Here is a 27366-nt window from a genome sequence, read left to right on the forward strand (position 1 = left end):
TGAGTGTTCTGGCCATTGGGATGTAGTATGTCTTTTGTGCATCCATTTTATGTTCAGGCTAAAGGTGAGAGTGGCTGGAGATTTGCCATCTGAAGGAGCGAGGCTGACACTGCATAATGCTATATACCTGGAGCTTTATGCCATTGAAGGAAGTAGGTGAGAAGTCTTTAGATTTGTAGAATTTAGGTCCATGCACTGTAAAGCCAGAAGGAACCATGCAAATCTACTAGCTGACCTCCTACATAATACCCAGAAGCACATCTGGCAAAACACCAATTTCTGAAGTGGGAGGAAGGTAATCCTGTACTGGGAGGATTCTAATTAAGCATCTTCTACAAAGAGCTCTGAGGGATTGCCACGTAATAAGGCTGAGATGAAGTCATCAGCAATGTCTTCAGCTCTTCTCTGGTCATAGTATAGTTTGCTATAATAACATAGTAGTAACATTAATTTAAAACGATGATTTTCCTGCCTTCCTCTCTCTGTGTTGAGCCCTCTCATCCGTCTTTCTCTATTTCTTCCTTCTCTTTTTTCTTTTTTCTCTTCTTTCATTTCTTTCTCTCTCTCCTTTCTTTTCTGAATTGGTCAAGCAATAGGAAATAGAAGGAGTAAGCCAAGTTTCTTATAATGTACATTTAGACTAGTGAGGGCTGCAGCCCAAATCAAAGTCCTGGGAGCTTTGCTGCTTAGCTGTGTAGTTTCCCTCATGACAGAAGACACAGGACTAAGTTACAATCAATATAAGGGAGATTCTTTACTGAGACTCATGGACTCAGGTGGATACAATGACTCTCTGGCTCTTAACACTGTTTACCGCTAGAGTTGGTTGAAATTGTCAGAATGTTGAGTTTTCGATTAATTTTTTGTCTTAAACCATCATCACATAGGGTTTCACTAAGTTATGATTCAGACTCAGAAGTGATGATTCAGTACAGAAGGCTGGCTACATTACAGCTCCTGTTTCTATCGTGAAGCTAATCAAATCTCAGGGTCTGAAACATTTTTAAATTAGGGATCTTATTACTCAATTACCTGTGATACTGTCAGTTTAGAGGTTAGCTTTTCAGTTTGAAATTGGAGGCAATGGCATGTAACATTGGTTTAATGATTGTAAAAAGAACTTGAGTGTTTTTGAATATTTCGGTTCTTTATAGGAATGTCAATGCAACCTTACATTGGCAAGAAGGAAACTTGCAAATCTCTTCATGTCCTACAGCCTCTGTTCCCCATCTGTGAAATGGGAATAATAATACAGCTCTTTTACACCTTGAGGATAAGAAAGATTTGCACGGTCCTTTACCAGTACAGAAGTGCTATATAAACATGAATGGCAATAAATGTGATCCTAAACTGCCAGAGCTGCACATTACAGTAATTGCTTATTAAGCTAGACAGTTGATTTAATTACAAGTTTAAAACTTTAGTCCCTTTTACACCTTTTTCATGGATAGACTGGTTCCTTCCCTTTGGAACTCTTAGATGGGTCAGTAGGAAAAAGCCTAGCATTTAAAGTAGTTTTTGGGAGTGATGATGGAACTGTTAATAAAGAGCAACCTTCAGATACTTGAAGCAAAATACAAAATTAATTGTATCCTTTGGTATATATGGTTGTGACTATTTTCTTCCACTATATGATCTGAGGAAGTGGGTCTGGCCCACGAAAGCTCATCACCTAATAAACCATCTTGTTAGTCTTTGAAGTGCTACATAGTCCTGTATTTTGCTTCAGCTACACCAGACTAACACGGCTACATTTCTATCACTATTCCTCAGATATTTGGGATCTTTAGTTGTATCTGCATCCCAGGAGTCTAGAACAATACAGACTCTTTTCAGTTTGATATTAGAGCTGAAATCTGTAGAGAATAGGACTTTGATTCCTGAATGGCAGTACCATAAAAATAGCCTTTCTTGAGATGTTTTCATCCTTCTTAGCATCAAGAGGATTCTTTTCATGTTTAAAGATAGACATGTGCTTCAGGACTTTGCTGAACTGAAGCCTTATTGGTCACAATACATATACTTTCCACTATCAGAAGGATATTCCAGTCTTTGCCTCGAGGAACTTAGTGTAATTGCTCTAAATTGTAGTGTAATTTAGACAGATAGTATCGTATAGAACAATGATGTGGAGCAATCAGAAAATGTTTGTTTCAGACACAAAAAATAAATAAATCTTTCATCAATTAAAATAATATTGATGGTTAACATTTGCACACTTGTAAAAATAAAACCTCTACAGACCTGTCACGTGTACAAAATTAATAATTCAGTTCTGGGCTATTTCATAACTCTGAAATTTCCCCTTTTTTGCGGGGAAAAGGTGTTCAAAATTGTATTTTGCAACAATGTATGTGGAAATTTGGTGTGTTGCATGTTTTGATGTGAAAGTTTAACTTTTGCTTGAATATAATTTAAATTTTGAAATTCAAAATTTCATAAGTTTCTGGTTTTTCATTCAAAACAGGAGATTCTTAAAATAAAATTTGTTTTTCTTTTATTATCAAAAATAAATCAGCATTACCTTCAAGTCTTCATGGCTTAGAGTATCATGCAAAAGTGAATTACAGTATTTATTAAAGTAATGGTACTAAAAATGAAGGCATATGATACCTATCTTTCACACTTACGAATGAAATAACTTTCTAGGAGGAGCAAAAGGCTAGTGTAACCTCAACGCGGATTCTGTTAGAGCCATTAGCAATTCATGGACAAAAATATTATCAGAAACAATCTCAGATTCCTAAAATGATTGGCCTTATAGGCATTATATTGTTTTATAAAGAATAATTACACAATTTTCTCTTGGTTGGAGTCATTAAGTGATGGGCTGACTGCTTAATTCGTTGTCAGACAAGCTTGTTGTCAAATAAGCATGTTTAAACAAAACATATAAGCATTAAGAAGACAAAAGAACAATAAAAATGGTCAAAAATAACATTTGGGAGGGGAAAAAACCTAAATATTTGCCAGCTTAATTTGATCCACCAAAGGAACTGAGTCACAGAACCATATCCTCAATTCAAAAAGTTTTCCAGTACTATAAAACACAAATAAATCAGTTGGAATGCTCATATATCCATCATTTATTCAGCTCCTTCATATGTTGTTGGATTTGAGCAGTTATACCTATAATTTATTATTTAGTACTTTTACAACACCCAAAACTGCTTTAGGTACTTTAATACCCAACTGCACATGGATGCACATGCATGCACGCATGCAAAGATATGTCTAAATAGGTTAGTAAATCTGTCCCATTGTTTCATGAGCATGCGTGCATGTGCATGTGCACGCACACACACAGATACAGATATAAAAGAGAGCAGGGTTGCAAAGGTATTTTGATACCTAAAGATACAGATAGGAGTTTTGGAATTTTCCAAAATGTCTGAGTTAAAGACCCAAGTCCAGTAGACTCAATGGGAGTAAGGCACCTAACCTACTTCTGTGTTTCACTTGAGATGGAGAAGAAAAATGAACTGTTAAAATATTCTCAGGACAGAAACATTTTTTCCTGTCTAGCTGTCCTTATAAACCCCTTGTGTGCTTTTGAATACCCAATGGGGCTTGTAGAACAATTTGTGCTGAGGTGGTAGCAAAGCACGCAAATACAAACACACACTCAGGAAACTGTAGGACTGAATATGACTCCACAGCAGTTGTACACAACTGGCAATTGACTTAATAATTATGTCCCAGCATAGAATGGACCTGTGGCTAGTGATCAGTTAAAACCCAGAACCTTCGATCACTAGTTAACAAAAAAAGATTATCACCCGATTTTATCAGACATTGGCGCCCATATATTATAAAGGGCTATTATTAATTGTGATTACTATGGGTGTGTCTAGACTACAGAGTTTTGTCGACAAAAGTGGACTTTTGTCGACAAAACTATACCTGCGTCTACACTACCGCTGAGTTCTGTCGACATAACGTCGACAGAACTCAGCAGTTTTGTCGACGCTGGTAAACCTCATTTTACGAGGCATAACGCCTTTTGTCGACAGAGTTGGGCTCAAGTTGCAGGAGTAGAAGCAGGTTATGAATAGATCAGGTTATTGCATCTAGGGTTGTGTCTAGACTACAGGGTTTTGTTGACAAAGCAGCTTGCTTTGTCAACAGAACTGAATGTAGTCTAGACGCTCTTTGTCAACAGAAGCTTTGTCCTCAGAAAACCAGAAAACTTCTGTCGACAAAAGCCTGTAGTCTAGACGTACCCTATTTCTGATCCAAGTATGCTTCATTCTCTCATGTTCCATTTACATATGAGTTAAAGCCAAAAGATAGGTCCAGTCCTGTAAGGAGCTGAGCACCTGCTGTCAGCTGTGGAGCACTCTTGACTTCCATTCATAAGCATCTGAATGGCGAGACTAACACACTCGGGGACAGAAGGGGTAAAGAGATTTGGATATATGAACCCCGCTTTGAAATCTTGCAAATGGCCTTTATCTCTAGAACAAGCTGACTGAAAGCCCCAGGTCTTAGCACTCCTGATCTATTCATAACCTGCTTCTACTCCTGCAACTGGAGCCCATGAAGCTATCTGAATTGTGCCCAGTTCTTGACTGCAAAGCATTCTCTCGTCCTCCTTATGCATCCTTAAAGCCCAGTCCCTATCTTATCTTATTTTATCTTGTCTAATCTAGATTAGCTGGTGTTGGGGGTAGAGACTGGCTCCGCTTTTAAAGCGTGCAATACACACAATATACAACATAAGGGCCTACCAATAGTAACTTATGATCAGAGTCTAAACACTGAACTTTTTGAGATTTCCACCGTCTCTGCTCTTAAAGCTTGATTTTCCCAACACCAGCAATGCACATCAAACACAAAAATGCAAGTGCACTTGTCTAACTTCTGCACGCAGTTACTATGACTAGACAAAGTAACCATTCTGGCTGGGATTAGGGTGTGTGCATGTTCTGCATGTGCAGCCATGGTAAAGTGCCACTTGTACATACATGCTTATTTTTGCAGGCAGCGCCATACTTCTGCCCTTTAAAGCCGTGTTTGTTAAACTTTTTGAGACCACGGAACATCAAACAATAATAATTTTTTATGCGGGACACCTATGAAAATTTTCTTCAAAAAAAAATTGTTGTCCGACAAAAAAAGACAAAAACAAAGTAACAAAACCAAAGAAGAGGTTGCAGCACACTGGAGAGTTGTTCACAGAACACCAGTGTTCCACTGAACATAGTTTAAGAAACACTGCTTTAAAGAATCAGGCCTTTAATATTCATACATTAGAAAAGGAAGTATTTCTTAGGAATGCGTGCAGGGTATTTTCCCTTTGGTAGGCATGCAGGATATTACTTGGTTGGATATGATCTGCTTACTGGAAATGAGCCACCTACTGGCCCCCAATGCACATGTTTGCTTGCTCTCTAGGGCTGTGTCTACACTGGGCCACTTATTCCGGAAAATCAGCCGCTTTTCCGGAATAAGCTGCGAGCTGTCTACACTGGCCCTTGAATTTCCGGAAAAGCAACAATGCTCTACTATACAAAATCAGCCGCTATTCCGGAAAAACTATTCTGCTCCCGCTCGGGCATAAGTCCTTATTCCGGAACACTGTTCCGGAAAAGGGCCAGTGTAGACAGCCCAGTAGTCTTTTCCAAAAAAAAGCCCCGATCGCAAAAATGGCCATCGGGGCTCTTTTCCGGAAAAGCGTGTCTACATTGGCCACAGATGCTCCTTTTCTGGAAAAACTGAAAATGGAATAGTATTCCGTTTTAAGCATTTCCGGAAATTCATGCCAGTGTAGACACAGCCCAAGGGTATATCTACATCGGAATAATTGACGTTGTTCCAAAATAACAAAAAGCACATCTACACTACCAGCCTTTATTTTGAAAAAATGTCAAGCTGGAGGGCTCCTTACTCTGACTCATGGTAACCCTCATTTCACAAGGCGTAAGGGAAGTCAAAAGAAGAGTGTTCTTCCTTTGACTTCCTGCTGTGCAGACAGCGCCAAAAGCCAAAATAGGGTATTTTGACGTAAGTGACCCAATTGACATAGCTGAAGTTGCGTAACTTATTCTGACCTTAGCTCTGCTGCATGGATGTACCCTAGGAGAGCTGCTGAGCAAACCTGTTTCTCTGTTCCCTATAGCCCTAACCCTTCTCTTTTCTGGGCAGATTGAATGTGGATGGCCCAGCTCAGCAGAACCAGGAAAGGTCTGGTGTGAGCCCAAGGGTGCAAGCTGATAAAATCAGAATCACTGAATTATTGGGTGCAGGAAAATGAACTAATGAAAACTTACAACAAATAATATATACCCCCATGCCCGGAGCAATCCAGTCTCACAAGTGCATGTCTCAGAGCTGCAGTGCTGTCTCTGTCCTAGCCTAAACGTGATCTACTTTAGATTCCAGAGTCACAAAGAGGACTGACAAGCTGTCTTGAGCCAAAACAAGCTCAGACGCCTTCTGCCTTCAGCGAGGCTATTACTCAGCTCTTAATTTGTTTGGGTTTGTTATACAGGTCACTTGGGAAGTAGTTTAAAGCTCTGTTGTTCATGACAAATCTGATGTTGTAATAAAGCCCTTGCTATGCCTGGTAGCACTAACTGAGAGGATTTTCTGCTGTAGCTGTCAAATCCTGGGTCTTGTCGCTGTGACTGAGTCCCTGCCAAAAAGAGGAAATCAAAATGCAGACCTACTTTCTGTTTTTCTACATGAGTGTTTGTAAGTAGCACACCCGGCCTCCACAAGACTGTGTTTATCTTGAAGGAATAAATGGCTCCGTTCCTTCTCTGTGGTCCCAGGGGAAGCCTTCGGGACCCCTCCACTAAACAGGGTTCCAACCTCACCATTGTGGGGGTTCTGCTGTGGTCAGTATCTGCTTAGTGACTTGCCGTTGTTCCATGCTGTGTTACTGACTGGCTCTCAGTGTGTGTGTCCTATACTAGTCTTTAGATTACTGGCTAGAGTCGGAGTGTATATTTGTACCACAGTTATGGAGTAAGATTGCCGCTCATGTAAACATACCTGAGCTAGGTTTACTCTAGACTGGGTTTGAGGAGCATTTCCTAGAAGGTCTCTTGTTAGGCAAGGCAGGCCAAGACACTTGCTTGGAGCAAATCCCAAACCACACTGCCTCTCCAGAAACCCTCCCTGATCCTTGGATATGTGATTCCATGAGTTTCACTTCACCTGCTGCAGGAAACTGCCCAATTCCCAGACATTTGCTCCCCATGCAAATCCTCTGATGAGAAGGATAGGTAGCAGGGAGAGGTATGAGGTTGCTATTGGGACTGCAATGAGGGGAAGAAGAATGATTAGTTTATTTACTTTCGCTATTTCCTCTGGGAAATTAAAGGTTAAATATTTGTGTTGAACCAAAGTTCATTTTGTTTACTTTTAAACTGAGTGTGATTCCTTTCTCCAGTTTTCTGTGTCTAACAGGACTGTCCCATTTCAGTCCTGTTTGCAGACATGTCTGTGCTAACTGGACTTGCAGCCTTCACCCTGAAATGTGCTGTGATGCACATGAAAGGGGGTGATAAATCACTCCGAACGATCAACTGGAAACCGGACAATGGGTTGTGTGATTGATTGCTCTTCCCTCCCCTTTCCCAACTTCACCCAAAAGAAAAGAGGTCATCTTGCATGTCAGCACTGAACTAGACTGCTCCAGGCATGGGCTGGGAATCTTTACATGTGGTGCAATAGGAAATCCCAATCGAAACCAGAACTTTGTTGACCTCATTACAGCAGGATATGGTAAGAAAAATAGCTCTGACCCCAAAATTCCTTTCCTGTTGTTGAAAGGAGTATCAGGGTCTATCATTTAATGCATCCATCCCACTAAAGAATGTTCCATTCTCTTTTAAGAGGAACCAGTACTGAACACTACAAGTATTTTAGGATACTCTTGTGAATTCTAAGGGATGGCTTAAGGGCTTGACACTGGGTACAGCTGGTCAATATTTTTGAAATTTAGATTTTTAAGGTTTTTAAAATAGTTTTCCCTCAGAATGATTTTTTTATTCTTTAATTTTACACACATGAAAAAGCAGTGAGTTCATTGCAGATTTGTTTTTTCGACATATTTGACTGGCTTTTCCACCTGCTTTAATGATCTTTCTGTCATCAAGTCTGACCAGCTCAGGTCCTCTGTGATCAAGTTTGTTCCCATCTAATGACTGGCTGGCTACATAAGAGGATGACTCTTCATACAATCCCTAAAGTGGGAGAGCATCCATGTCATTTCAAAACACCTGCTGTTCACACTTTACTGATGGTGTCAGCAGAGAGATCAATAGCTGTAGGGGCTATTTCTATGCTACATAAGTCGCCCTAACTATGCAACTCCAACTATGTGAATAACATGGCTGGAGTTGTCGTATCTTAGGTCATGTTACCACAGACTCTCCACCTTAGGGAGTCCACTGGAGGAACTCTCCTGTTGACTTCCCTTACTCTTCTAGTCTGGGGTAGAGTGGAAGGGTTGGCTTCAGAGCAATCTGTGGTCGATTTGGCTGGTCTTAACTAATCAACCACCAGAGCGAAGACATAGACTGAATGCAGGAGACCTGACAGTCACACTGGCCCCTACGCAAGGTGGGGGCTCTACATTCCTGGAAGGGACAGGGCCGTGGGTGAAAGGGACCAACCAACCTCACCAAGGCCTTAAAGTCACTTGGAGCATGCCACACAGGGCTCTGGCAATGATCTAAAGAGCCTGGAGCTCCAGTTGCCACTGCTGTGGGAGTAGTGGTGGGGGTGGCCAGAAGCCCTGGGCCCTTTAGAATCACTAGGCCTAGGGGCAGTTGTACCCTTTGTGCCTCCGTCCCAACACCACCATAGGTGGGCCTAGTTGAATGTTCTATGGAGACTAAACTTATATCCAGAGCAGGCTTTGAAGTGCCTTGGCAGAGCCCTGAGAGTAAGCTTGCCATGCAACTGCCCATCTTGCACCTGTTGGGTAGAGTAATCAGGAGACTTCAATCTCCAGATTCAACAAGGACATACACAAATCCATGGGGCTGGATTTAATGCATCCGAGGGTACCGAGTGAGCTGGCAAATTTCATTGCAGTGTCTTTGGCCTTTATCTTTGAAAACTCATGGAGATCGGGAGAGGTCCCAAATGATTGGAAAAAGGCAAATGCAGTGCCCATCTTTAAAAAGGGGAAGAAGGAGAAGCCAGGGGACTATAGACCAGTCAGTTTTACCTCAGTTCTTGGAAAAACCATGGAGAGGATCCTCAAGGAATCCATTTTGAAGTACTTTCAGGAGAGGAAAGTGACTAGGAACTGTCAACATGGATTCTCCAAGGGCAAATCCTGCCTGATCAATCTGATTAACTTCTATAATGAGGTAACTGGCTCTGTGGACATGGGGAAGGTGGTAAACGTGATATCCTTTGACTTTAGCAAAGCTTTTGATACAGTCTACCACATAATTCTTGCCAGTAAATTAAGGAAGTGTGGATTAAATAAATGGACAGTAAGGTAGATAGAGAGCTGGCTAGATTGTTGTGCTCAATGGGTAGTGTTCAAAGGCTCGATGTCTGGTTGGCAGTTGTTTCAAGCAGGGTCCCAAGAGTTGGTTCTAGGGCCATTTTTCTTCAACATCTTTATTAATGACCTGGATGAGGAGATGGATTGCACCCTCAGCAAGTTTTCAGATTACACTAATCAAGGGGGAAAGGTAGATACATTGGAGGGTAGGGATATGGCCCAGTGTGACCAAGATGAATTGGAGGACTGGGCCAAAAGAAATATGATGAAGTTCAACAAGGACAAGTGCAAAGTCCTGCACTTGGGACGGAAGAATCCCAAGCATTGTTACAGGCTGGGGACCAACCGGTTAAGTAGCACTTTGACAGAAAAGGACCTGGAGATTACAGTGGATGAGAAGATGGATATGAGTCAACAGTGTAGCCAAAAAGGCAAATGGCATACTGGGAAGGAGCATTTCCAGCAGATCTTGAAAAGTGATTATTCCCCTTTATTCGGCACTGGTGAGGCCATATCTGGAGTAGTGTGTCCAGTTCTAGGCCCCCCCACTACAGAAATGATGTGGACACATTGGAGTGGGGGAGGGTGGCAACCAAAATGATTAGGGAGCTGGAGCACATGACCTTTGAGGAGGGCCTGAGGGATTTAGGCTTGTTTAGTCTGCGGAAGAGAAGAGTGAGGGGGGATTTGATAGCAGCCTTCAATTACCTGAAGGAAAGTTCCAAAGAGGACGGAGAGAGGCTGTTCACAGTAGTGACAGATGGCAGAATGAGGAACAATGGTCTCAACTTGCAGTGGGGGAGGTCTAGGTTGAATATTAGGAAACATTATTTCACTAGGAGGCTGGGGAAGCACAGGGATGGTTACCTAGGGAGGTGGTGGAATCTCCATCCCTAGAGGTTTTTAAGTCCTGGCTTGACAAAGCCCTGGCTGGGTTGATTTAGTTGGTGTTGGTCATGCTATGGGCAGGGACTGGATTCGATGACCTCCTGAGGTCTCTTCTAGCCCTAGGATTCTGTGATCAATTTGTTCTTGAGACTAGAGTAACACAGGCAAAATCCACATGCTGATGGAAGTGTTCCCGGCCACATTAGGCTTTCCTTAGAAGTATGTTTCTGGCCTTGGAATTCTGCACTAGCACCTCAGGCTTCTGTTCTTCATTACAGGTTGGACCTCCCTGAGCTGGTACCCACACCTGACCGGTCCCAAACAAGGGAGTTTGCCAGACGAGGGAAGGTGAATGCCAGCTCCTATGCTGCCAGCCTCCCAGCCCATTGGCTCTAACTGTGCTCCTGTCCCAGGCCCTCAGTGTAGCACCAGTCCCAAACACACTCCTGACTATGTTCCTGGCCCTCGTCACTAGCCCTGACAGTGTTCCCAGCCCTGCCTGCCAATCTGTCTGGTCTAGCAACATCCGTGGTCCTGCTGGACCATGGATGTTGCCGGACCACAGAAGTTCCACTTCTCCTGGGCTTCCTATATATTGTGCATTGAGGGTGGGGTGAGTAATGATGTATCACTGCAAGCCACACACATGTAGCTGAGGGCAGAATTCAGTGTTAAAGCATTTGAGTCCAGGAACAGTATATCTGGTCCAGAAATAGGGCAGGAGGGGCATTTAGTGTGTGAATATTTTGATCGACCTTCTGAAAATACTTGATCAGTTCAATAAGCTGCTCAAACAAAAGAGGTGGGGGAGGGGGTGTCACAAAAAAAGTCATTCAGCTTTTGTTTTGTTAAAATGGTGATTTTTTTTCCTGAAAATTGAAAAACAACTTTGTTTAAAGGATTGTTATGGATACCTAATAGAGTACAGGGGTTATTTAAAATGGTGACTGACTGACGAGTTAATTTTTTCACCCCAAGATTCATTGGGGATCCCACACTGGTGCTCCAGCCCTCCTGCTGCTCCCCTGGGAGGTGGAGTGCACAAAATCTCATCTTCTATTTGGATTGTAAACATTTTGGGAAAGGCCCCTCTTTGTTCTGTGTTTGTACTGGATGGGCCCTGGTCGGTCAAGGAACCAACCTCCCCAAGTGCTACTGCAATGCAAACAGAAAGCAGGAAAGGGCCACAGAACAAAAAAGTCTTACGTTAATGCCTTTTTACTAAAAGGACATCAAGTAAACAAATACAAATAATTTATTACATGAAAGGGTTTTCTGATGTGGATATAAAAGTTAGGGTATTCCCAGTTCTACTTGCCAGACTATAACCGGGAAGCTTACTGCGGGAGAATGAGTGCACTGGTAGCCATAGGTAGCCTTCTGTCAATGCTGTATCCTGAGCTATATTTATTATCTTCAGAAGGGTAGCCAAATTAGTCTGTAACAGGAAAAACTTAAAAAAACAACAAATAGTCTGGTAGCATCTTAAAGACTAACAAGACATGTAGATGGTATCCTGAGCTTTCGTGGGCACAACCCACTTCTTCAGATGACCGGAGGATAATAAGTCTAGATCCAAGAATATATAAGGGAAGGAAGAATGGGTGGAGGGGAGAAGAAAAAAGGGGAGGAAGAAAAAGAGAGACAGTGAGTAGTTGCAATAGGCTGTTAAGAACCATTAGCACCTCCATTGGTTGGTTGGTCAAGTCATTAAAAGGTGGAAGATAGTGTGCGAGCCTTCCTATATTGGTTCAGACCATTAGCATAAGAATTAATCTTGTGAATGAAGCTAAATTCCAATCCTTCTCTTTGTATTTGGCTTGTGGAATTGGTCTGAAACCACTTGGAGATCCATTAGTGAGTTGGAGATCCATTAATGAGTGTCCAGGAAGATTAAAGTGTTCTCCAATAGGTTTTTGTTTGTTGCCTTTTTGGATATCTGATTTGTGTCCATTAATTCTTTCCTGTAGAGATTGTCCAGTTTGGCCAATATACATTGCAGTGAGGCATTGCTGGCATTTGATGGCATAGATCACATTACTGGATGTGCAGTTAAAGGAGCCTTTGATTTGGTGGTTGATGTTATTGGGTCCAGTGATGAAATCGCTGGTATAGATGTGTGTGTAGAGTTGGCACTGGGGCTGATTGCTGGGGTGGTTCCTGGTTGATTATGATGGAGGTGTGTTGTGTGGTTACTGGAAAGAATTTGTTTGAGGCTAGGGGGTTGTCTGCAGGCGAGAATTGGTCTTTCCCTCTAGGCCTCTGAGAGTAAGGGGTCATTTTCCAGGATAGGTTGTAGATTGCTGATAATGCATTGGAGGGGTTTAAGTTGTGGACTGTAGGTGATAAGTGGAATTCTGTTGTTTTCTCTTCTGGGCCTGTCTTGAAGGAGTTCACGTCTGGGTACTTTTTTGGCTCTGTCAATCGGTTTTTTCACTTCACAGGGTGGGTATTTCAATTTTAAGAATGCTCTATATAGATCCTGTAGGTGTAGATGTTTGTGTCTGTCTGTGGGATTGGAGCAAATAAATTTGCATCTTAGGGCTTGGCTGTGTACAGTAGATTGGGAAATGTGTCTGGGATGGAAGCTAGAGGCATGAAGGTAATTTTATATTTATTATGTTTAGCATTTCGTGTCCCTCTCCTCTTGGGCAGTATAATTGGAAGGGAAGAAGGTCTCCCAGTATATTGCTGTTATGTACACACCCTGCAATTGTTGAGGAATTTATTGAGCTTAAGTGGATGCTGCCATTGTCAAAAGAGACTAAGACAAAGGCACTTGGTATTTTAGTGCACTCAAGTGCTCCTGGCTTGTGTGCAGAGGTGAGATGCACTGTGCCTGCATTAGTCACACATTTTCAACCACTGTTCTAAAAATATCCTAGTGGTGTGTCTTCCATTCCCTCTGTCACCTGAGGAAACAGGATCACTGACCTAGATCTGAACATCTGTTGTATTAGTTTAGGTGAAATCTGACCTAAAAGGTGGGACCAAAATCCAGTCTCTGTCCAATATTAAACTGTGTTAAAGGGGTCTGGAGTTTTGTATGAAGAGGTCTCCGCATGCTTAATGTGATGTCAAACACTGTAAAAAGCACATTTTTTCCTTTTCTTTATTAAAAAAACCACAGTTAAAGCATTTGAAATGTAAAATATTACACAAAGCTTTAGTTTTTACAACCTTGGTTTTGTGTTTCCTTTAGTTAGAGAGTGTTTAGGAGGAAAAACCTCTTGCTTGACAGTCTGGCAGATGGTATCTATGCTGATAGCAATTGTCTTTTGAAGGAAAAGTTTGAAACGGGGGAGCTGACAGCGTCCGTGGACCCCTGGGCAAAGGGGCGGGAGGGCCAACTCTGTTCTCCCAAAAGAGGCGGGGCTTTGGGCAGAAGGGGTGGGGCCAGGGCAGCCAGCCCGCAAGCCACTCGGAGCGCTGCTGGAGTGTAGCACACCCCCACCTTCAGAATGCACACTGTTGCACTGTGGCAATTTAAAGGGCCCAGGGCTCCCACTGTTGCCACAGTAGCAGCAGCAGCAACGGTTCTTGGACCCACCAGACCCCAGGGCAATTGCCCCCATTCCTCCCTGTCGGCAAGTCTGTGCTGAGATGAGCTGCTGTTGCTGCTGTCCAATCCTGTTCCATCCCAGGTTGTTTGGGATTCAGCTGGAGTAGATTGAGGCAGTAATGTCATCTGGGTCCCTCTCTCTGATCTAGTCTGCCCAGGACTTCTCTCAGGATGAGCATGATAAAGGCTCCAGGAAATGGTGAGAGTGGCAGCCATGATGGTGAAGCCTGCTCCAGTAACCCATTTTTCTTCCCCAAGACTTTCTTCAAGGACCCTAACAGGGAGTGATGAGCAAAACTGATCATTCTCCAATTATTTTTCCATTAATTAGGCCTAGTTTGACGAGTTTTGGTTCAGGAATTTCTGGGCTCCACTTACCAAGCATGATCTTAATACAGGCCTCAGTTTATATCAAGATGCCCTTTTGTTTGGATTATAAAGTCTCTTTTTGTACATTTTCCAGCCAACATTTGTTGGTTGTTGTAGGTTGTCACATCCTATGAACTTCTTACTTTTTACACTTGAACTTACAATTAAGGTAAATGGGTAGGCCCAATGATCACACCACCTCCAGCACTGCAGCTGTTAAATCATATGAAAGAGGAATTCATAAATATCTTCCAAGCGCTTGGTAACATGTGGAAAGAAAGAGACTCTGATACTTTTCAGTCAGAAGTAACGAGAAGAGAAGGTTTTGCTCTGAGGGGTTGTCTCCACTCTCCCATCAACTCCTCTACTCCTCCGAAATGAGAAGCATAAGGTAATTTGATGGGACAGGTTCTCCTATATAGACCCAACATAGTGTAGGCACTGCAATAAGTAGACCTAAGTTGCAATAGACTCCAGCTATGTTATTCACATAGTTTAGGCCGATTTAACCCTGTAGCGCACACTTGCCCTGAGATAGATTGGGTGGACAGTAAAGGACTTTGACAAAGGAGGCAACGTGCTGTCATTAGACCACAGTGTTTACATGGAGTTCATTGGCGAGGGGGAGAGGTAGCATAGCCAACTAGCTTGAACAGGGAGCTGAGAAGGAGTTCCCATCTCAGCTAGAGGCTTACCACGTGACTGCTGTCTCTCTATACTTTCATTTTCCGTCTATAAAAGGAGTATTGTATGAGAGGTGGGGGGAAAGAGAGTCTTACAAGGCATAATTAAGACAAAATTCCTAGTGGGAGTAAAACCAGCGAAGAGAGCAAATGTGATTTCACATGCCTGCTAGAAAATGTCAATCTGTCTCTGCTGCCAGGAGGCTCTCCTTTTGAAGGGATGGCGAAAGCAATCGTCATTGCTAGAAAAGTTGGATCCCCAATTAAGCTGAATTAAATTTCACAGTTTTACTGAGGCTGTGTAAAATCCCACTGATTTTTGGCCCAAAATATGGTTAAGCATTTTTGTGCCTTCCACCTTACTTATGTTGGGATAGGTGGTTTCTCTTTGTTTCTGATAAAGGTGCTTTTCTTTTGGTATATTCTGTCCCCTGCTGTTCTCAAACTCTGGAGCAGGGTGGTTGTTGCCTATGGCATGCAGAGAAAAGCTATTAATAGAACACATAGTTCCTAAAATACATCCAGGAAACCTGATAGATTATGGCTTAGTGTTGTAAATCCTTTTGGGGATGAATATCAGAGCACGTTGAGAAGGTGGCAAGGGTATAATAAAAGGTTGAGTGTTGTCCTGAATACTGACCAGTCAAAATTCCCACAGACACCACTCCCCTTGCTCTTAACAGCCTGGTATGAAAGGGACAGGATGTGGATTGAGAGCAGTCATGCAGGAAGAAGCACAGATATAACCCTGAGCATGTGTAATTGGCCAGGTTAAAATCGCATCAGTACTATTTGATGGAAAATGTGGTTTGACTAAATCAAAGATGTTGCAGAAAATGCCTGCTTTCTCTGGAAAACGTGTCTTGTCAAAGAAAATGGTTTTTATTGGGGGGGAGGGGCTTGCAAGAATGTTGAAATGAAAAATATTTTGTTTTCACTGAAATTCTCCACGAGGAAATTCAATGGAGGAAAAATTGCAACTAGCTCTACTTTCTGTGCACCCTTCCCCAGCCTCACTCTTGCTACTTGCAGGAGTAATTTGGCTGCTGTGCCTCGGGTCACTCTTTAATGTATAAAATGTCTAAGTCTTCATCATGCTTGTTCCTTAAACACTTTCAGAAGTTATTTTAGTCAATGATCGTTCATACAGCGAGAGAAAAAGAACAGCGGGGAGTGCGTGTGTATAATCTGAGCATTCTGACTGCATGAATGATCGGTTATTAATTCCTTTAAACTGATGCGAGTTGACAGTCCCGCCTTGTGCCACTGGAGTGACAATTTTCTCATTGGGTTTAATAAGGTCACAGATTTGACCTCTCACCGCCTTTTACTTTATTGGTGTGTTCATAGATAGAAAGCTATGTCTGTAGACAATACAAGTAATGGGTGTCTAATAGACTAGTATTGCTTTACTAGGATAACACATTAGTGCATCTCGTTTTCCAAAATTCAATAGTTTTACTACTTGTATTACCAAAGCATCTAAGAGCCCTTATCATGCACCAAACTCCTATTTTGGTAGGTGCTGTAGGCACAGAACAGTGGTCATCCCTGCCCTTTCTTGGTCTAAATAGTTGTTTAGGGGTTTATATAAAAACCAAGTAATTAAATGGGAATTCAAAGGGGAACCACATTCTGGCTGTAAATTATGAACACAAATTTAATTAAACTGCCTGTAAAACACCAAACTCCCCCACCGCCTGCCCCCAGATCTGATTGAGGCTGAATATTCTCATTCTCTAGTCTAAGGGAATGTCTACACTGCTGTTGGGGGTATGGTTGGAGCTTTGGTAAGCACTTGCACATGCTTCATTGTAGCTAGATTGCTAAAAATATTAGCGATGCTGCTGCAATATGGACTGTACAAGCCCCGCTGATGCCCTGGTACGTTTTTGCTTCACTAGCTTGCGCTAACGTGCAAGCCACCCTATCTTCACTGCTATTTTTAGCAAGCTACCTAGATTACAGCTAGCACAGATGTAAATCACACCTCTGATTGCAGCGTAGACAAATGCTAAATTAGAGCCACCAGTGACAAGGATCGGCTAGAAATACAGGCCAGATGTTCTGTTTCTGCACAACAGGGGTCTAACAGGAGAAAGATTTCCCGTCATTGTCCACCACTCTACCTTAGCCTTAATCTCACAGGATATACTTCTGGGACTGACTGGGGGGTGGGCAGACGTCCACTTTGTGTCCCCATTCAGTCAATAGCATCTCGGCTGGCATCTCTGCCCAAAAAAGGCCTTGAATTAGTGCTAAAATGGATGGGCATGCAATATTGATGTGTTCAATGACTGAGATATGAGCCACCCTCCAACTTCCTTCACATAGCAGGTTTCCAGATGGTAATTTCTAGCCAATCCCTGCCCTAAATCAGTGACCTAGCTACTGCTGACCTTCATACAGATGACTCTGCAACCTATTATCAGATCCCTCAGCCACCTCATACTCCCTGCTATTTTCTTTTTGGGGACGTGGGACTGCTGGCATTCCACTAGTCTGCCAAGAGACTGTTTCCCCTGCTTTCTACCTTGTCCAGCCCCACAGACATTTTTATGGGGAGATAACTGACTTCAAGCACAGACACAAAGAGCCCTGCAGCTGATACCAGCCAATAATAAATCACTTTTTGGAGAGCTGCATGTTACTTAATTATAGCCAAAGTCAGTGTTTTATATATATAGTCTGCAACGTCTCTTAAAGTAATGACTCACTGTGTTTTGCTGCTGTATGCAATGAATGTATTTCGCCACATGCTACCCACACAGTGCAACACACTCTGCGCAGGACACCATGCCAGAGAGAAACATGCAAGTGCTTGTCAGAGGCAGCAATGGTGGGGCCCAGCAAGAAGAAGCAATTAAAAGGGCATGGTGGAGAATGTAGGTAAAGTAATACAATGTGGAGGAAGTGACACAGTGATGGGAAGGGAACGTGAGGAGGGGGATTGAAAAAGGCCAGATCTGGGAGGAGAAGGTGTTCTGTAAGGGACAGCTTTGAGGGCTGGGGAGAAAGAGACAAGAGTAGAGGAGGCGGAGTAAGAGACCAGTGTCAGCTTTGGGCCAAGGAACAGGAAGGTTTTAAACTGTGCAAATAAAGTTTTAAATGAGGCCAGGGAGTGCTCACAAGTGCTACACAAACAGCCAGCTCCAATTGGGGGGAATCAGAGGATAGAGGAGTGCATGGCAGGGGCTTGCATGCCTGGCTTCATTCATCAGCTATTGAGTGGACATTCACTCTTGGGGAAGACCAGCTCCGTGGGTCCAAGGCCAAAGAGAGTGTGGCAGTTCCCAATTCCATAACCCGAGTGTCTCTTACATAACCCACATGAACCAAAGTGTCTCATGAGGCAGAACCAGGCCAGACAGACTTGAAGATCAGTGTGTAGGTGGTGACAAGAATACTGTGCCCAAACACTTCCTTTCCAAGTGGGAAATGAATTGTGCAAAATGTCTTGTCCTCCAAGGCTTTAATGTCATGAAGAGTTAATTTCTCAAGCATTCCCTTCTGGATGGGTCTAGCATCCTCCCCTTCCCCCCACCTCCTACCCCCAATGCTTTTCTGTAGCATCTGACCCCTCTCCTCTTACTCCATCTTCATTAATGTTTTCCCCTTACTGAAAGGGCTGCACACCTTGCACTCCCAGTGAAATCAAAGCTGCACACAGCAGCTTTTGGGATTGGGCACTAAATCTCCCATTAGCTCTGAAACCTGAGCTTATGTGGCAGTGCAGACATGCAGTCAGTGACTTGCCTGAGGGCCGTCTTTGAGAGCCAAGACTTGAATACTGGTTGCCCAAGTTCTAGGTAATGCCCCAACCATCCTACCTCTCTCCCCCACAGTTCCAGAATGCTACTTTTCTCCCACACCCACACACCAACTCCCTTTCCATGCTAGATACACAAGATGCCATCCTTCTCTGGTCCCCTTTCACAGTGGATCGATTTGTTCCAAAAAATGTAATTAAAACGTGACTCGGAAAATATCCTTTTATTGAAAATAAAGTTAGGAAAAATGATTTTGCCAAATATGTCAATATGAAACACTTAGGTTAAAAATCCTCAATTGGTTTTGCAGTTTATCATTTAAGCAACGAGAAATGTGAAAAATGGTTGACTTCCCCATTTCTTACCTTATTCCTTCTTTATTCAGTTAAAGAAAGGGGAAAACTAAAAATCCTCGTTTGGGAGGAGTTAGAACAAGGACATTTGAAATTAAAGTAAGTGCCACAAAATATGCTAGTTTTCCAACCCGTGTATATTCCCTGGTAGTATAACATAAGCATGTGAGACCAGAGATGCCCTATCCCTGCTACTGTGCTTTGACATCCCTATCCCCGTGACAGCAATCACAGCAGCCTCAAACCCCAGCACACACCCTGCTTTGTAAAGATATGAAAGCCTTTGTACTGTTCTGTGCTGCTCCCTAGTGGATATATGCCAGTCTTCACTCAGTGCTGAAAAACTCCCTTGAAGTAATCCTTTCCCCTTTTCACACTGGCTGGCTGTGTCTAGACTGGCAAGTTTTTCTGCAAAATCATGTGATTTTGCGGAAAAACTTGCCAGCTGTCTACACTGGCTGTTTGAATTTCCGCAAGAACACTGACAATCTACTATGCTGCTCCCATTCAGGCAAAAGTCCCTTTTGCGCAAAACTTTTGTGCAAAAGGGCCAGTGTAGACAGCTGAGATTTGTTTTGTGCAAAAAAGACCCGATCGCGAAAATGGTGATCAGGGCTTTTTTGCGCAAAAGCATGTCTAGATTGGCCCGGACGCTTTTCCACAAAAAGTGCTTTTGCAGAAAAGCGTCCGTGCCAATCTAGATGCTCTTTTCCGAAAATGCTTTTAACGGAAAACTTTTCCGTTAAAAGCATTTCCGGAAAATCATGCCAGTCTAGACATAGCCACTGGTTTTGGATACTCCTCTGGGCCTGGGTCCAGCTCTCTACTGGCACCTCCAGCAGTGTTTCCCCAAAGATGAGGGACCCCTAATCTCTGGTGGTCATTCTGCTTCTGTCTTTCCCACCCTTCTTCCTCTCTTCTCTTGTTACTTCTTCATATTCTCTTTCCCTGTGACCGTGTCACTCCTCTATGCTGTCAGGTCCTCTCCCTTCCCAAACTATATAAATTAGCTGTCCTCCACTCACTTTTTATGTCTCCTGGGAAGGTAGAGCATCTAGAGGTTGGAGCAGGACAACAGGAGTCAGGTTCTGTTCCCAGTGTTGTATCACATTGGAAAAAGGCTTACACTTGTCAGTTTCATTTTCCCTGGCTCTCAGAAAGGAGTGGTAATACTTACCCACCACCAGAGAGCAACTGAAGATTCTCAGGTGACAGTGTGATAGGTGAGTGGCGTTTTGCAGCACCTGGAGATTAGTGCTAAATAGGTATTTGCTACATGCTAGAAGGTGAAATGTGAAGTATGTAGTCTAGACCCTGCTGCTTTAACTAGCAGAATAATTGAGGTATGTCTACACTGCAGTTATACCCACCACTGACCCATGTCAGCTGACTTGTTCAGAGCTCTCCCCTCATGGGAATACCAAAACTTGGGTTTCATCCCAAACAAGGACATCTAAACTGCAATTAAACAGCCCCTCACCCAAGCCTTAGCCAGCCCAAGTGACCTTTTGCAAGCCTGTCAAGGGATGATTAATTGCAGTGTAGACCTAGCCTCAGACATCTAGCAGGATGAGATTTGCCTAGGCAATAAAGGGTGCAGGATATTTGGGTTCACAAGTAGTATGTGAGGAATGCTGTATCCATTTCAGTCTCTGGGGTAATGAAGTCAGTGAAATTAATCAATCTGGAAATGTATTAATATCTAGCTCTTATCACCCATAGATCTCAAAGTGCTTTACAAAAGAGCTCTTGGTATCATTTATCCTATTTTACAGATGGGAAAATAGAGGCACAGGGCAGCAAACTTGATTTACCTAAGATCATCCCATAAACAACAGGCAGCACTGGGACTTGAACCCTGGCTTTCCGGGATTACAGCAGCACTGAGGAATCCCAGACCTCACTGCAAGGCACTGCACAAGTATAGAGTATAAAGATTTCCTGCCCCCAAATTGTAAATCTAAGTATCAGAGAAGAAAACGGGGCAACAGAAAGCCATGGGGCAATAAAAGGCAACAATGAGAGAGTGTCTCTAGTGACCCGAAAGTGGTTAAGCGAACCTTGGAATTTCCTCTCCTGCAAAAGACTGTACCTCCAGCAGTGGATTGTGCGCAAATACCCAGTGGGTCCACAGCCTCCCTGGGCCCCTACGCAAGGCAGAGGGGGCCTGCTGTGTCTCCCCAGAAGGGCTGGGCCTCAGGCAGAAGCAGCATGGCAGGGCTAGACAATCCTCCGCAGCGCCGAGAGCACCACATCTCCCCAGCGCTCACTGCTGTGAGCGGAGAGATTTTTCTCTAAAATTAGTATTGCGTGGGGGGGGGGGCAGCAAGTGGGTCCAGGTTAGAGGAAGTACGTATGGAAAAGGCCAGTCCAAGTGGACAAAAGAAAAAGGCTCCGTGCAGTATTTCAAAGGGACTGTGACAGGATCGGGAGACGCCCATGCCCCTTAGGATGCAGGGGCAGGGCATAAGTAGCCTACAAGTATGTGTCTACTTGCAAATGTACCCAGCGCTGCTCAGGGGCAGGGGCTGTGGGTGTGGGCATGCAGGAGCAGGGCAGGGGCTTGGGCCCTGCTGCTGGCCTGAGTGGGGGTAAAGGGGAGAAGCTCCAGGGGCTGGCCCCAGCCTGCAGCTCATCAGGGGGGGGAGTTGAAGGTCCAGCAGCATCTACCTGCCCCCCACCAGCCTGCAGCCTGTCACAGGGCTCCCCCAGGCTCTGGGGGCCAGCCATGGCCTGCATCCTTCCCCTCCAGCCTTATAGCCGATCCGGGATGTGGGGGGTGAGAGGTTCCAGGGATTGGCTCTAGCCTCCCGATGACTGCAGCTGGTTCAGGGGAGTGGGGGTGGGAAATGAAGGTCTTCAGACTAGCCCCAGTCTCCAACTGCCCCCCTCCCTGCAGCTGGTCCCAGGTGTGGGAGCAGCCTCTGGGGGCTGGCCCTGGCATCTGCCTCTAAACCTTGCAGCTTGTGGGGAGACTTGGGCCAGGCTCCAGGGGCTGGTCCCAGCCTCCAGCAGCCCCTCACAGCCTATAGGCTCTCTGTAGGAGAGGTGGGGCTTCAGGGGCTGCCCCTGGCCTCCAGCGACTTCCCGCAGCCTATCCAAGACCGGGTTGTGGTTCCTGGTCCCTTCCTAGTGGAGGTCTCTCCTCCAATGGGGGGTGGGGCCTGATCTCCAGCCTCTTCTTGGGGAGGGCAGGTCTCCTGGCTGGGGGTCAGGGTAGAGAGTCCAGGGGCAGCAGGAATTGCCCCCAGCACTGTTTGAAGTAGGAGGGGCATTTACCTGTTCCATTGACCAGCGACATGCAGAGTCCTGGCTGTAGCTGGCCAGTATCTTACTGGTGAGGCTGCCCCCAGTGGTCCCTCTTCTCTGCCCCTTCCTTTTCTATGTTCTGGAAACAGTCCCATTCCCAGCACTTCCCATTTCCCTGGCACAACCAAACCCTGACCTCGCTTGAAGTTAGGGTAAGAGGAAGCTGCCTGTCAACTTTGGTGGCCCTAGTTCTTACTGTTTAGGAGGAGTTTTTGAACAAAGTGACTTAGAGAAACAGACAGACACCCTGTATTTTAAATGATAGAAGTGAATATACTTGCCCCCCCGTCGCCAAGGCAGTAAAACTTGGGGAAGAAAGAGACCTCAATCAGGGAACAGGCCACCACACACAAACAAAGAGGGGGGTGGCAGCCCAGATAAGGGGTTCTGGTCCTCTCTTTCCACCAGGTAGTGGCAAGAGCCTGTGCCACTGAATTAGCAGGAGGCAAGGCCTGATTGCCTCCGAGTTCCAGTTCACCAACAGGGCCATTATCTAATTCCCCCAGGCTGCTTCTTACCACGGTTCCGCCAGCTGTGGCCTGGGGATCTCTACTGTCCCCAGGTTCCCAGCAACTTCAAACTCTGCAGGGCCTTCCTGGGTACTTTGGCTTTTGCCTGGGTTACAGCATCTATAAATCCCCTAGCGTGGGCTGATCCTCATGTACCCTTCCTCTCCTGCAGCTAGCCCCTTTTATACTGGTGCATTTTGGAGCATGCCCAGTAGAGTTGAAGAGGGATAGCTTCCTTAGTCCACAATGCAGGGTTAACCCTTCCCCATCTAGTGTGAGCTGACAGCATCCTGTCACAGGGAGCCTAAGGCTACATCTAGACAGTGGTGCTATTTCAGGGTACCGGAAGTATTCCAAAATAGCTATTCCACATCTTTAAACTTGCCCGTTATTTCAAAATAATAAGCGTGCTATTCTGGCACCCCTGTAACCGTTGTTCCCCAAGGGTTAAGGGATGTTTCAGAATAGCACTTTATTTCGAAATTTGGCACTGTGTAGACAACACCAAATTTCAAAATGAGCTATTTCAAAGTTAGATTGAAATAAGATATGCAATTTGCGGAGCTCAAATTGTGTATCTTATTTCAACCTGGTGCACCTAAGAGAGTCAGATAGCCAGCTCCCATCAAAAATCAGTGTTAGGCACCAAAAATTTGTTTAGGCTTCTTTTGAAAATCCCATCCTTGTGATCTAGCAGTCAGCTCTAATCAGCTACAGTGGGAGCAAGATCGGGCTGTAAATGAGCAAAAGAGAACATAAAGGGGTCTAAGAAGGCAGAATTATATGCCAATGGGCCACGAAAAAGTTGTAAGGGGAGAGTACTTTAACTTATCTCCTTCCATTCCATGCTCATTGCTCTGTAAATGACATACTTTAGACTCCCTTAAACTCATGAGTGAGATGTAACTTAGAACGTGTTATATATAACCTGTGAATTTATCCCAAGGGGTTTTCCTGATTGCGGAAGGAAACTTTCATGCTTCCACACAAGCTCTTGCATACTGTCTAATGTTCTGTATATTTATCTTTTCAGGTGGAAGATAAACTCCTCTTCCTTGGGACTGCCCTGTAAGAGAGTAGAGAGAATTGCAGCCAGACTTACTCAGGATGAATGAAACCTGCATGTGATCGACCAGTGACACTTCCAGACCTTGTGAATGAGTTTTGTGAAGTATGCATCAATTCTTTGGGATCTGCAAGGAAATTCTTTCAGTGCACACAATTAAAGAAAGAATGTGACATTCCAGTGCAAGGTAAGGAATAGTCAGCTATTGCTGACCAAGCTTTTGTGTATGGAAATACAGACATTGTGCAGCTAATATAATTGAAGCTGTTGATTTATTGGTGTTTTTCTACAATAGTAATAGTATAAAAATCAAATGAGCAAGTATGAATGAATGTGCATAGAGCTCTGACATTCTAAAAAGTTGTCATCCACTACCAAAAGGTAAATGAAGTGGTGAGAATCCTGAAAGAAGTTGACCTTAGATTATCATAATTGGCCTGCTCTCTGAATATACCTGTGGAACACACCAGCCTATTAAGCTGCTGTTTGTAATTAGGGTCTCTGATGTCTCACTGACATGCATGAGTGCACCTTTGCTCTTGGCACCGAAGAATGATGCCTATCTTCCTAGGGCAACACCAGTCTTGTTCTTTTCAGAGTGGCACCTTCTTACATGGAGCAGCATGGAATAGAATGCACCAGTGGCAAAGCACTCTGGTCTGGGTAAAAGTGGAAAGCAGCAGTTCAGATGTAAACCACAAGATGCTATCAAAGGTGCTGGAATGAAACTCAGAGATGATTTCCTGAATGCCATTGAGGAAGCTCCTATTCCAGCCATAGAGGTGAAGATTTTCAAAGTAGTTCCTTCGGGGGATATAAATTCATCTTCCATTTTAATGTGTCTAAATCAACTGGACTGGTTTGAAAATCTAAACCATGAACATCCTTAGCTTTTTGTAATTCTGTTCTGAGTTCGAAGATCCTTTTATAACAAGTTGTAGTGCCACTATGAACATGGTTAAAGATGCACAATACAGATGGACTGTTGTTTACAATATCTCACCCTAAGATAATTCAGTCCTGAAAGAAAAACAACACTCAGTACTTGATGTGAATGGATGTGTTTCTTCTGGCAGGCAAAGACCCATTTCCATACAAATCCTAAGGGATCCAGAAAGCAGGTACATTGTCATGTTAAAAGTACCAACTGGCTTTAGATGGATGACACTAGTTGGAGATTTGCCTCTGTAGAGCTGTGTAGTCTGCAAAGTAAAGCAGCATACTCTAATATCAGGGTGCTGCTCTGGCCAGGCTCAGGGAGTTTCTGGAGAACAGAGATATACAGAATCTGTGACTGATGGCGAGTAAGCCCTGAGTGTGTTTGTATATGGAAAATGCAGTTAGCTCATATATGTGTTGAGTATGGAGTCCAGGTATATAAATCTGTGTAGAAAATGCTGGGGAAGCCCTGTATAGTTTGTATCTGCATGTGAATGGGGAGATGTACAGAGTGCGTAGAGAGGAGCACAAGCCAGGTTCTACAGAGACCACAGAAGAATCTAGTTACAAGATGGTACACGTGGATTTGATGGAGATGTAGCTTGGAGAATGGAGAAATAAATGGCAGTGTGCGTGTATGTGGGATGGAAATGTAGGCCTAGTATTATGTACATGCACAGAGAATACAGATGCAGCATTGTATGTAGAAGGGTGTATAAAGATGATGTTGCTTTGGCTGTGTGTGGAGAAGGTACCTAAAACCTTATGAATGAAAAAAAATAAGTATATTTAATAGCACACACTAAACTTCAAATCATCCTAGAGAAGCTACTGGAGAATTAGATCCCTGCTATAGAATCCTATACTATGTATTTTTAAATATGGCATTCTTTATTAAATCCTACAGCTTTTGAAATAATGCTCGTTGGCCCTGTTCCGTTTCTTACTGCTTCCATTCCAATTACAGAGTCCTCCCCAAGGACAGTGGAGTGTGTGTCTTTAAATGTGATCTGATCCTCTTCTTTCCAGATCATTCTCCCCAGCATTAATTACATGTCAGGAGGTAGCACTGCCATTGCCTCTTGCTATCTGGCAATTGCACTGTTCCAGGGGCCTGGAGGCTGGAATGATTGACCGTGAGCATTTGTTGACAGGTATGGGTCTGTGTCCTCTCTTGGCAGCAAGGAGCCTTCTGATGTTTGTCTGCCGAATGAGGATAACAGTTCAGTCTGAGCAAATTAAAGTGATTGTTGTGAGGGTAGTGGAGCATTGCTTGGACAGCCATTACACACCAGCAAGCCTTGCAGGCTTTGCACTGCCCCTTTCCTGTGCTGGCCTAAGGGGCATTATTAAGAAGGGAGTTTGCTGGGGGCAGCTAAGCTGAATTTATAGTTTTCTCCTATACAAAATTTATAGTTTTCTCCTATTTATAGTTTTCTCGGATACAAAAGCTTCAGTCTTTTCCCTGTGCTGTAGTATCTGGGAAGGTTGTCATAGCAACCCCGACATGGTAAGTGGTGCTGCCTATGGTCGCATTCAACATTTATGTCCCTCAATGCTTGAGTCCCTGCCGGAGATCGGAAAGGGTGGAGAGTTTCTCTGCTGCAGAGCATGCATGTGGGGTACACTCACCACTTGTCTCAGTTCCCTTCATTTACTCTGTGTGCATGTGCACTGGGGAGGGGCATGCCTGTGTTAAGGTGTGTGTATTTCTCTAGCTCTTTCTCAGCAAACCCAAACAAGCAGATAAAAATGAAGTGTAGCAGAAACAGACTGACGCTCCAGTTGTGGCAGACACTGGGTTGTGTCAGCGTTCACTGTAAGCTGTTTGCTTGTGAGGCTGCTCAGGAGAAATTCAAATGCCACTCAGCTGATAAGATTTTGTGTTTCTATTGGTGGTGCACGTTCGCACATGCCTCAGTGCACATAAAATTATTCTGCACATGGCTGGAAAAAATCTGCACATAGAGGGAAAAGATTAGAGGGAACATTGGCTGTGGTACAATTTGGCTGCATATTGTTCCAGTTGGCATGAGGGAGGTGTTTATTCTCTATTTCCCACAAGGTTAAAAGCAATCGAGGACTGAAGAATAACTCCCCACTAGGGCCAAGAAGATGAGTTTGTATCCTGGACAGAGCAAAAATGAAGAGCTTTTACCTACTGGACATCTAGCAGAGCCACCACCCTCAAAGCTGGGCAGGGGAATTCAGTCTCCTTTTGGCCCAGGGATTTTCATGTTGGGTTCTATTCCCAGCTCTGCCACATATTATTATTTAATGTGTCGTTTGTTGCTGACTACATACTGTTAAGTCCAGTGAGACCTGTATTTATGCTTTCTGCACCCTCACCCTCCTAGGCTGAGGAATCCAGGGTTAGGCCTGAAAGAGGGCTTCATCCATATGATACCTCCTCCCAGATAGATGTATCTAGGTCAGGTGCCTG

General features: G+C 44.0%; 1 protein-coding gene across 2 annotated transcripts in view; it reads left to right on the forward strand.

Annotated features, from left to right (window-relative positions):
- The window catches only part of LOC142818156 (sodium channel regulatory subunit beta-3-like), a 123127-nt gene that overhangs the window by 74089 nt on the left and 21672 nt on the right, over positions 1 to 27366 (forward strand). Inside the window, exon 2 of one of the 2 annotated variants that reach the window (XM_075916432.1) lies at positions 23952 to 24171. In XM_075916432.1, the coding sequence (XP_075772547.1) occupies positions 24030 to 24171 (142 nt within the window). In that variant the 5' untranslated portion in view covers positions 23952 to 24029. Of the gene's footprint in view, positions 1 to 23951; positions 24172 to 25958; positions 26078 to 27366 lie in introns of those variants that run through there. The other variant, XM_075916434.1, reaches the window with a different exon arrangement.

The sequence above is a fragment of the Pelodiscus sinensis genome, unplaced genomic scaffold (genome assembly GCF_049634645.1).
Source record: "Pelodiscus sinensis isolate JC-2024 unplaced genomic scaffold, ASM4963464v1 ctg35, whole genome shotgun sequence".
Taxonomy (NCBI): Eukaryota; Metazoa; Chordata; order Testudines; family Trionychidae; genus Pelodiscus; species Pelodiscus sinensis.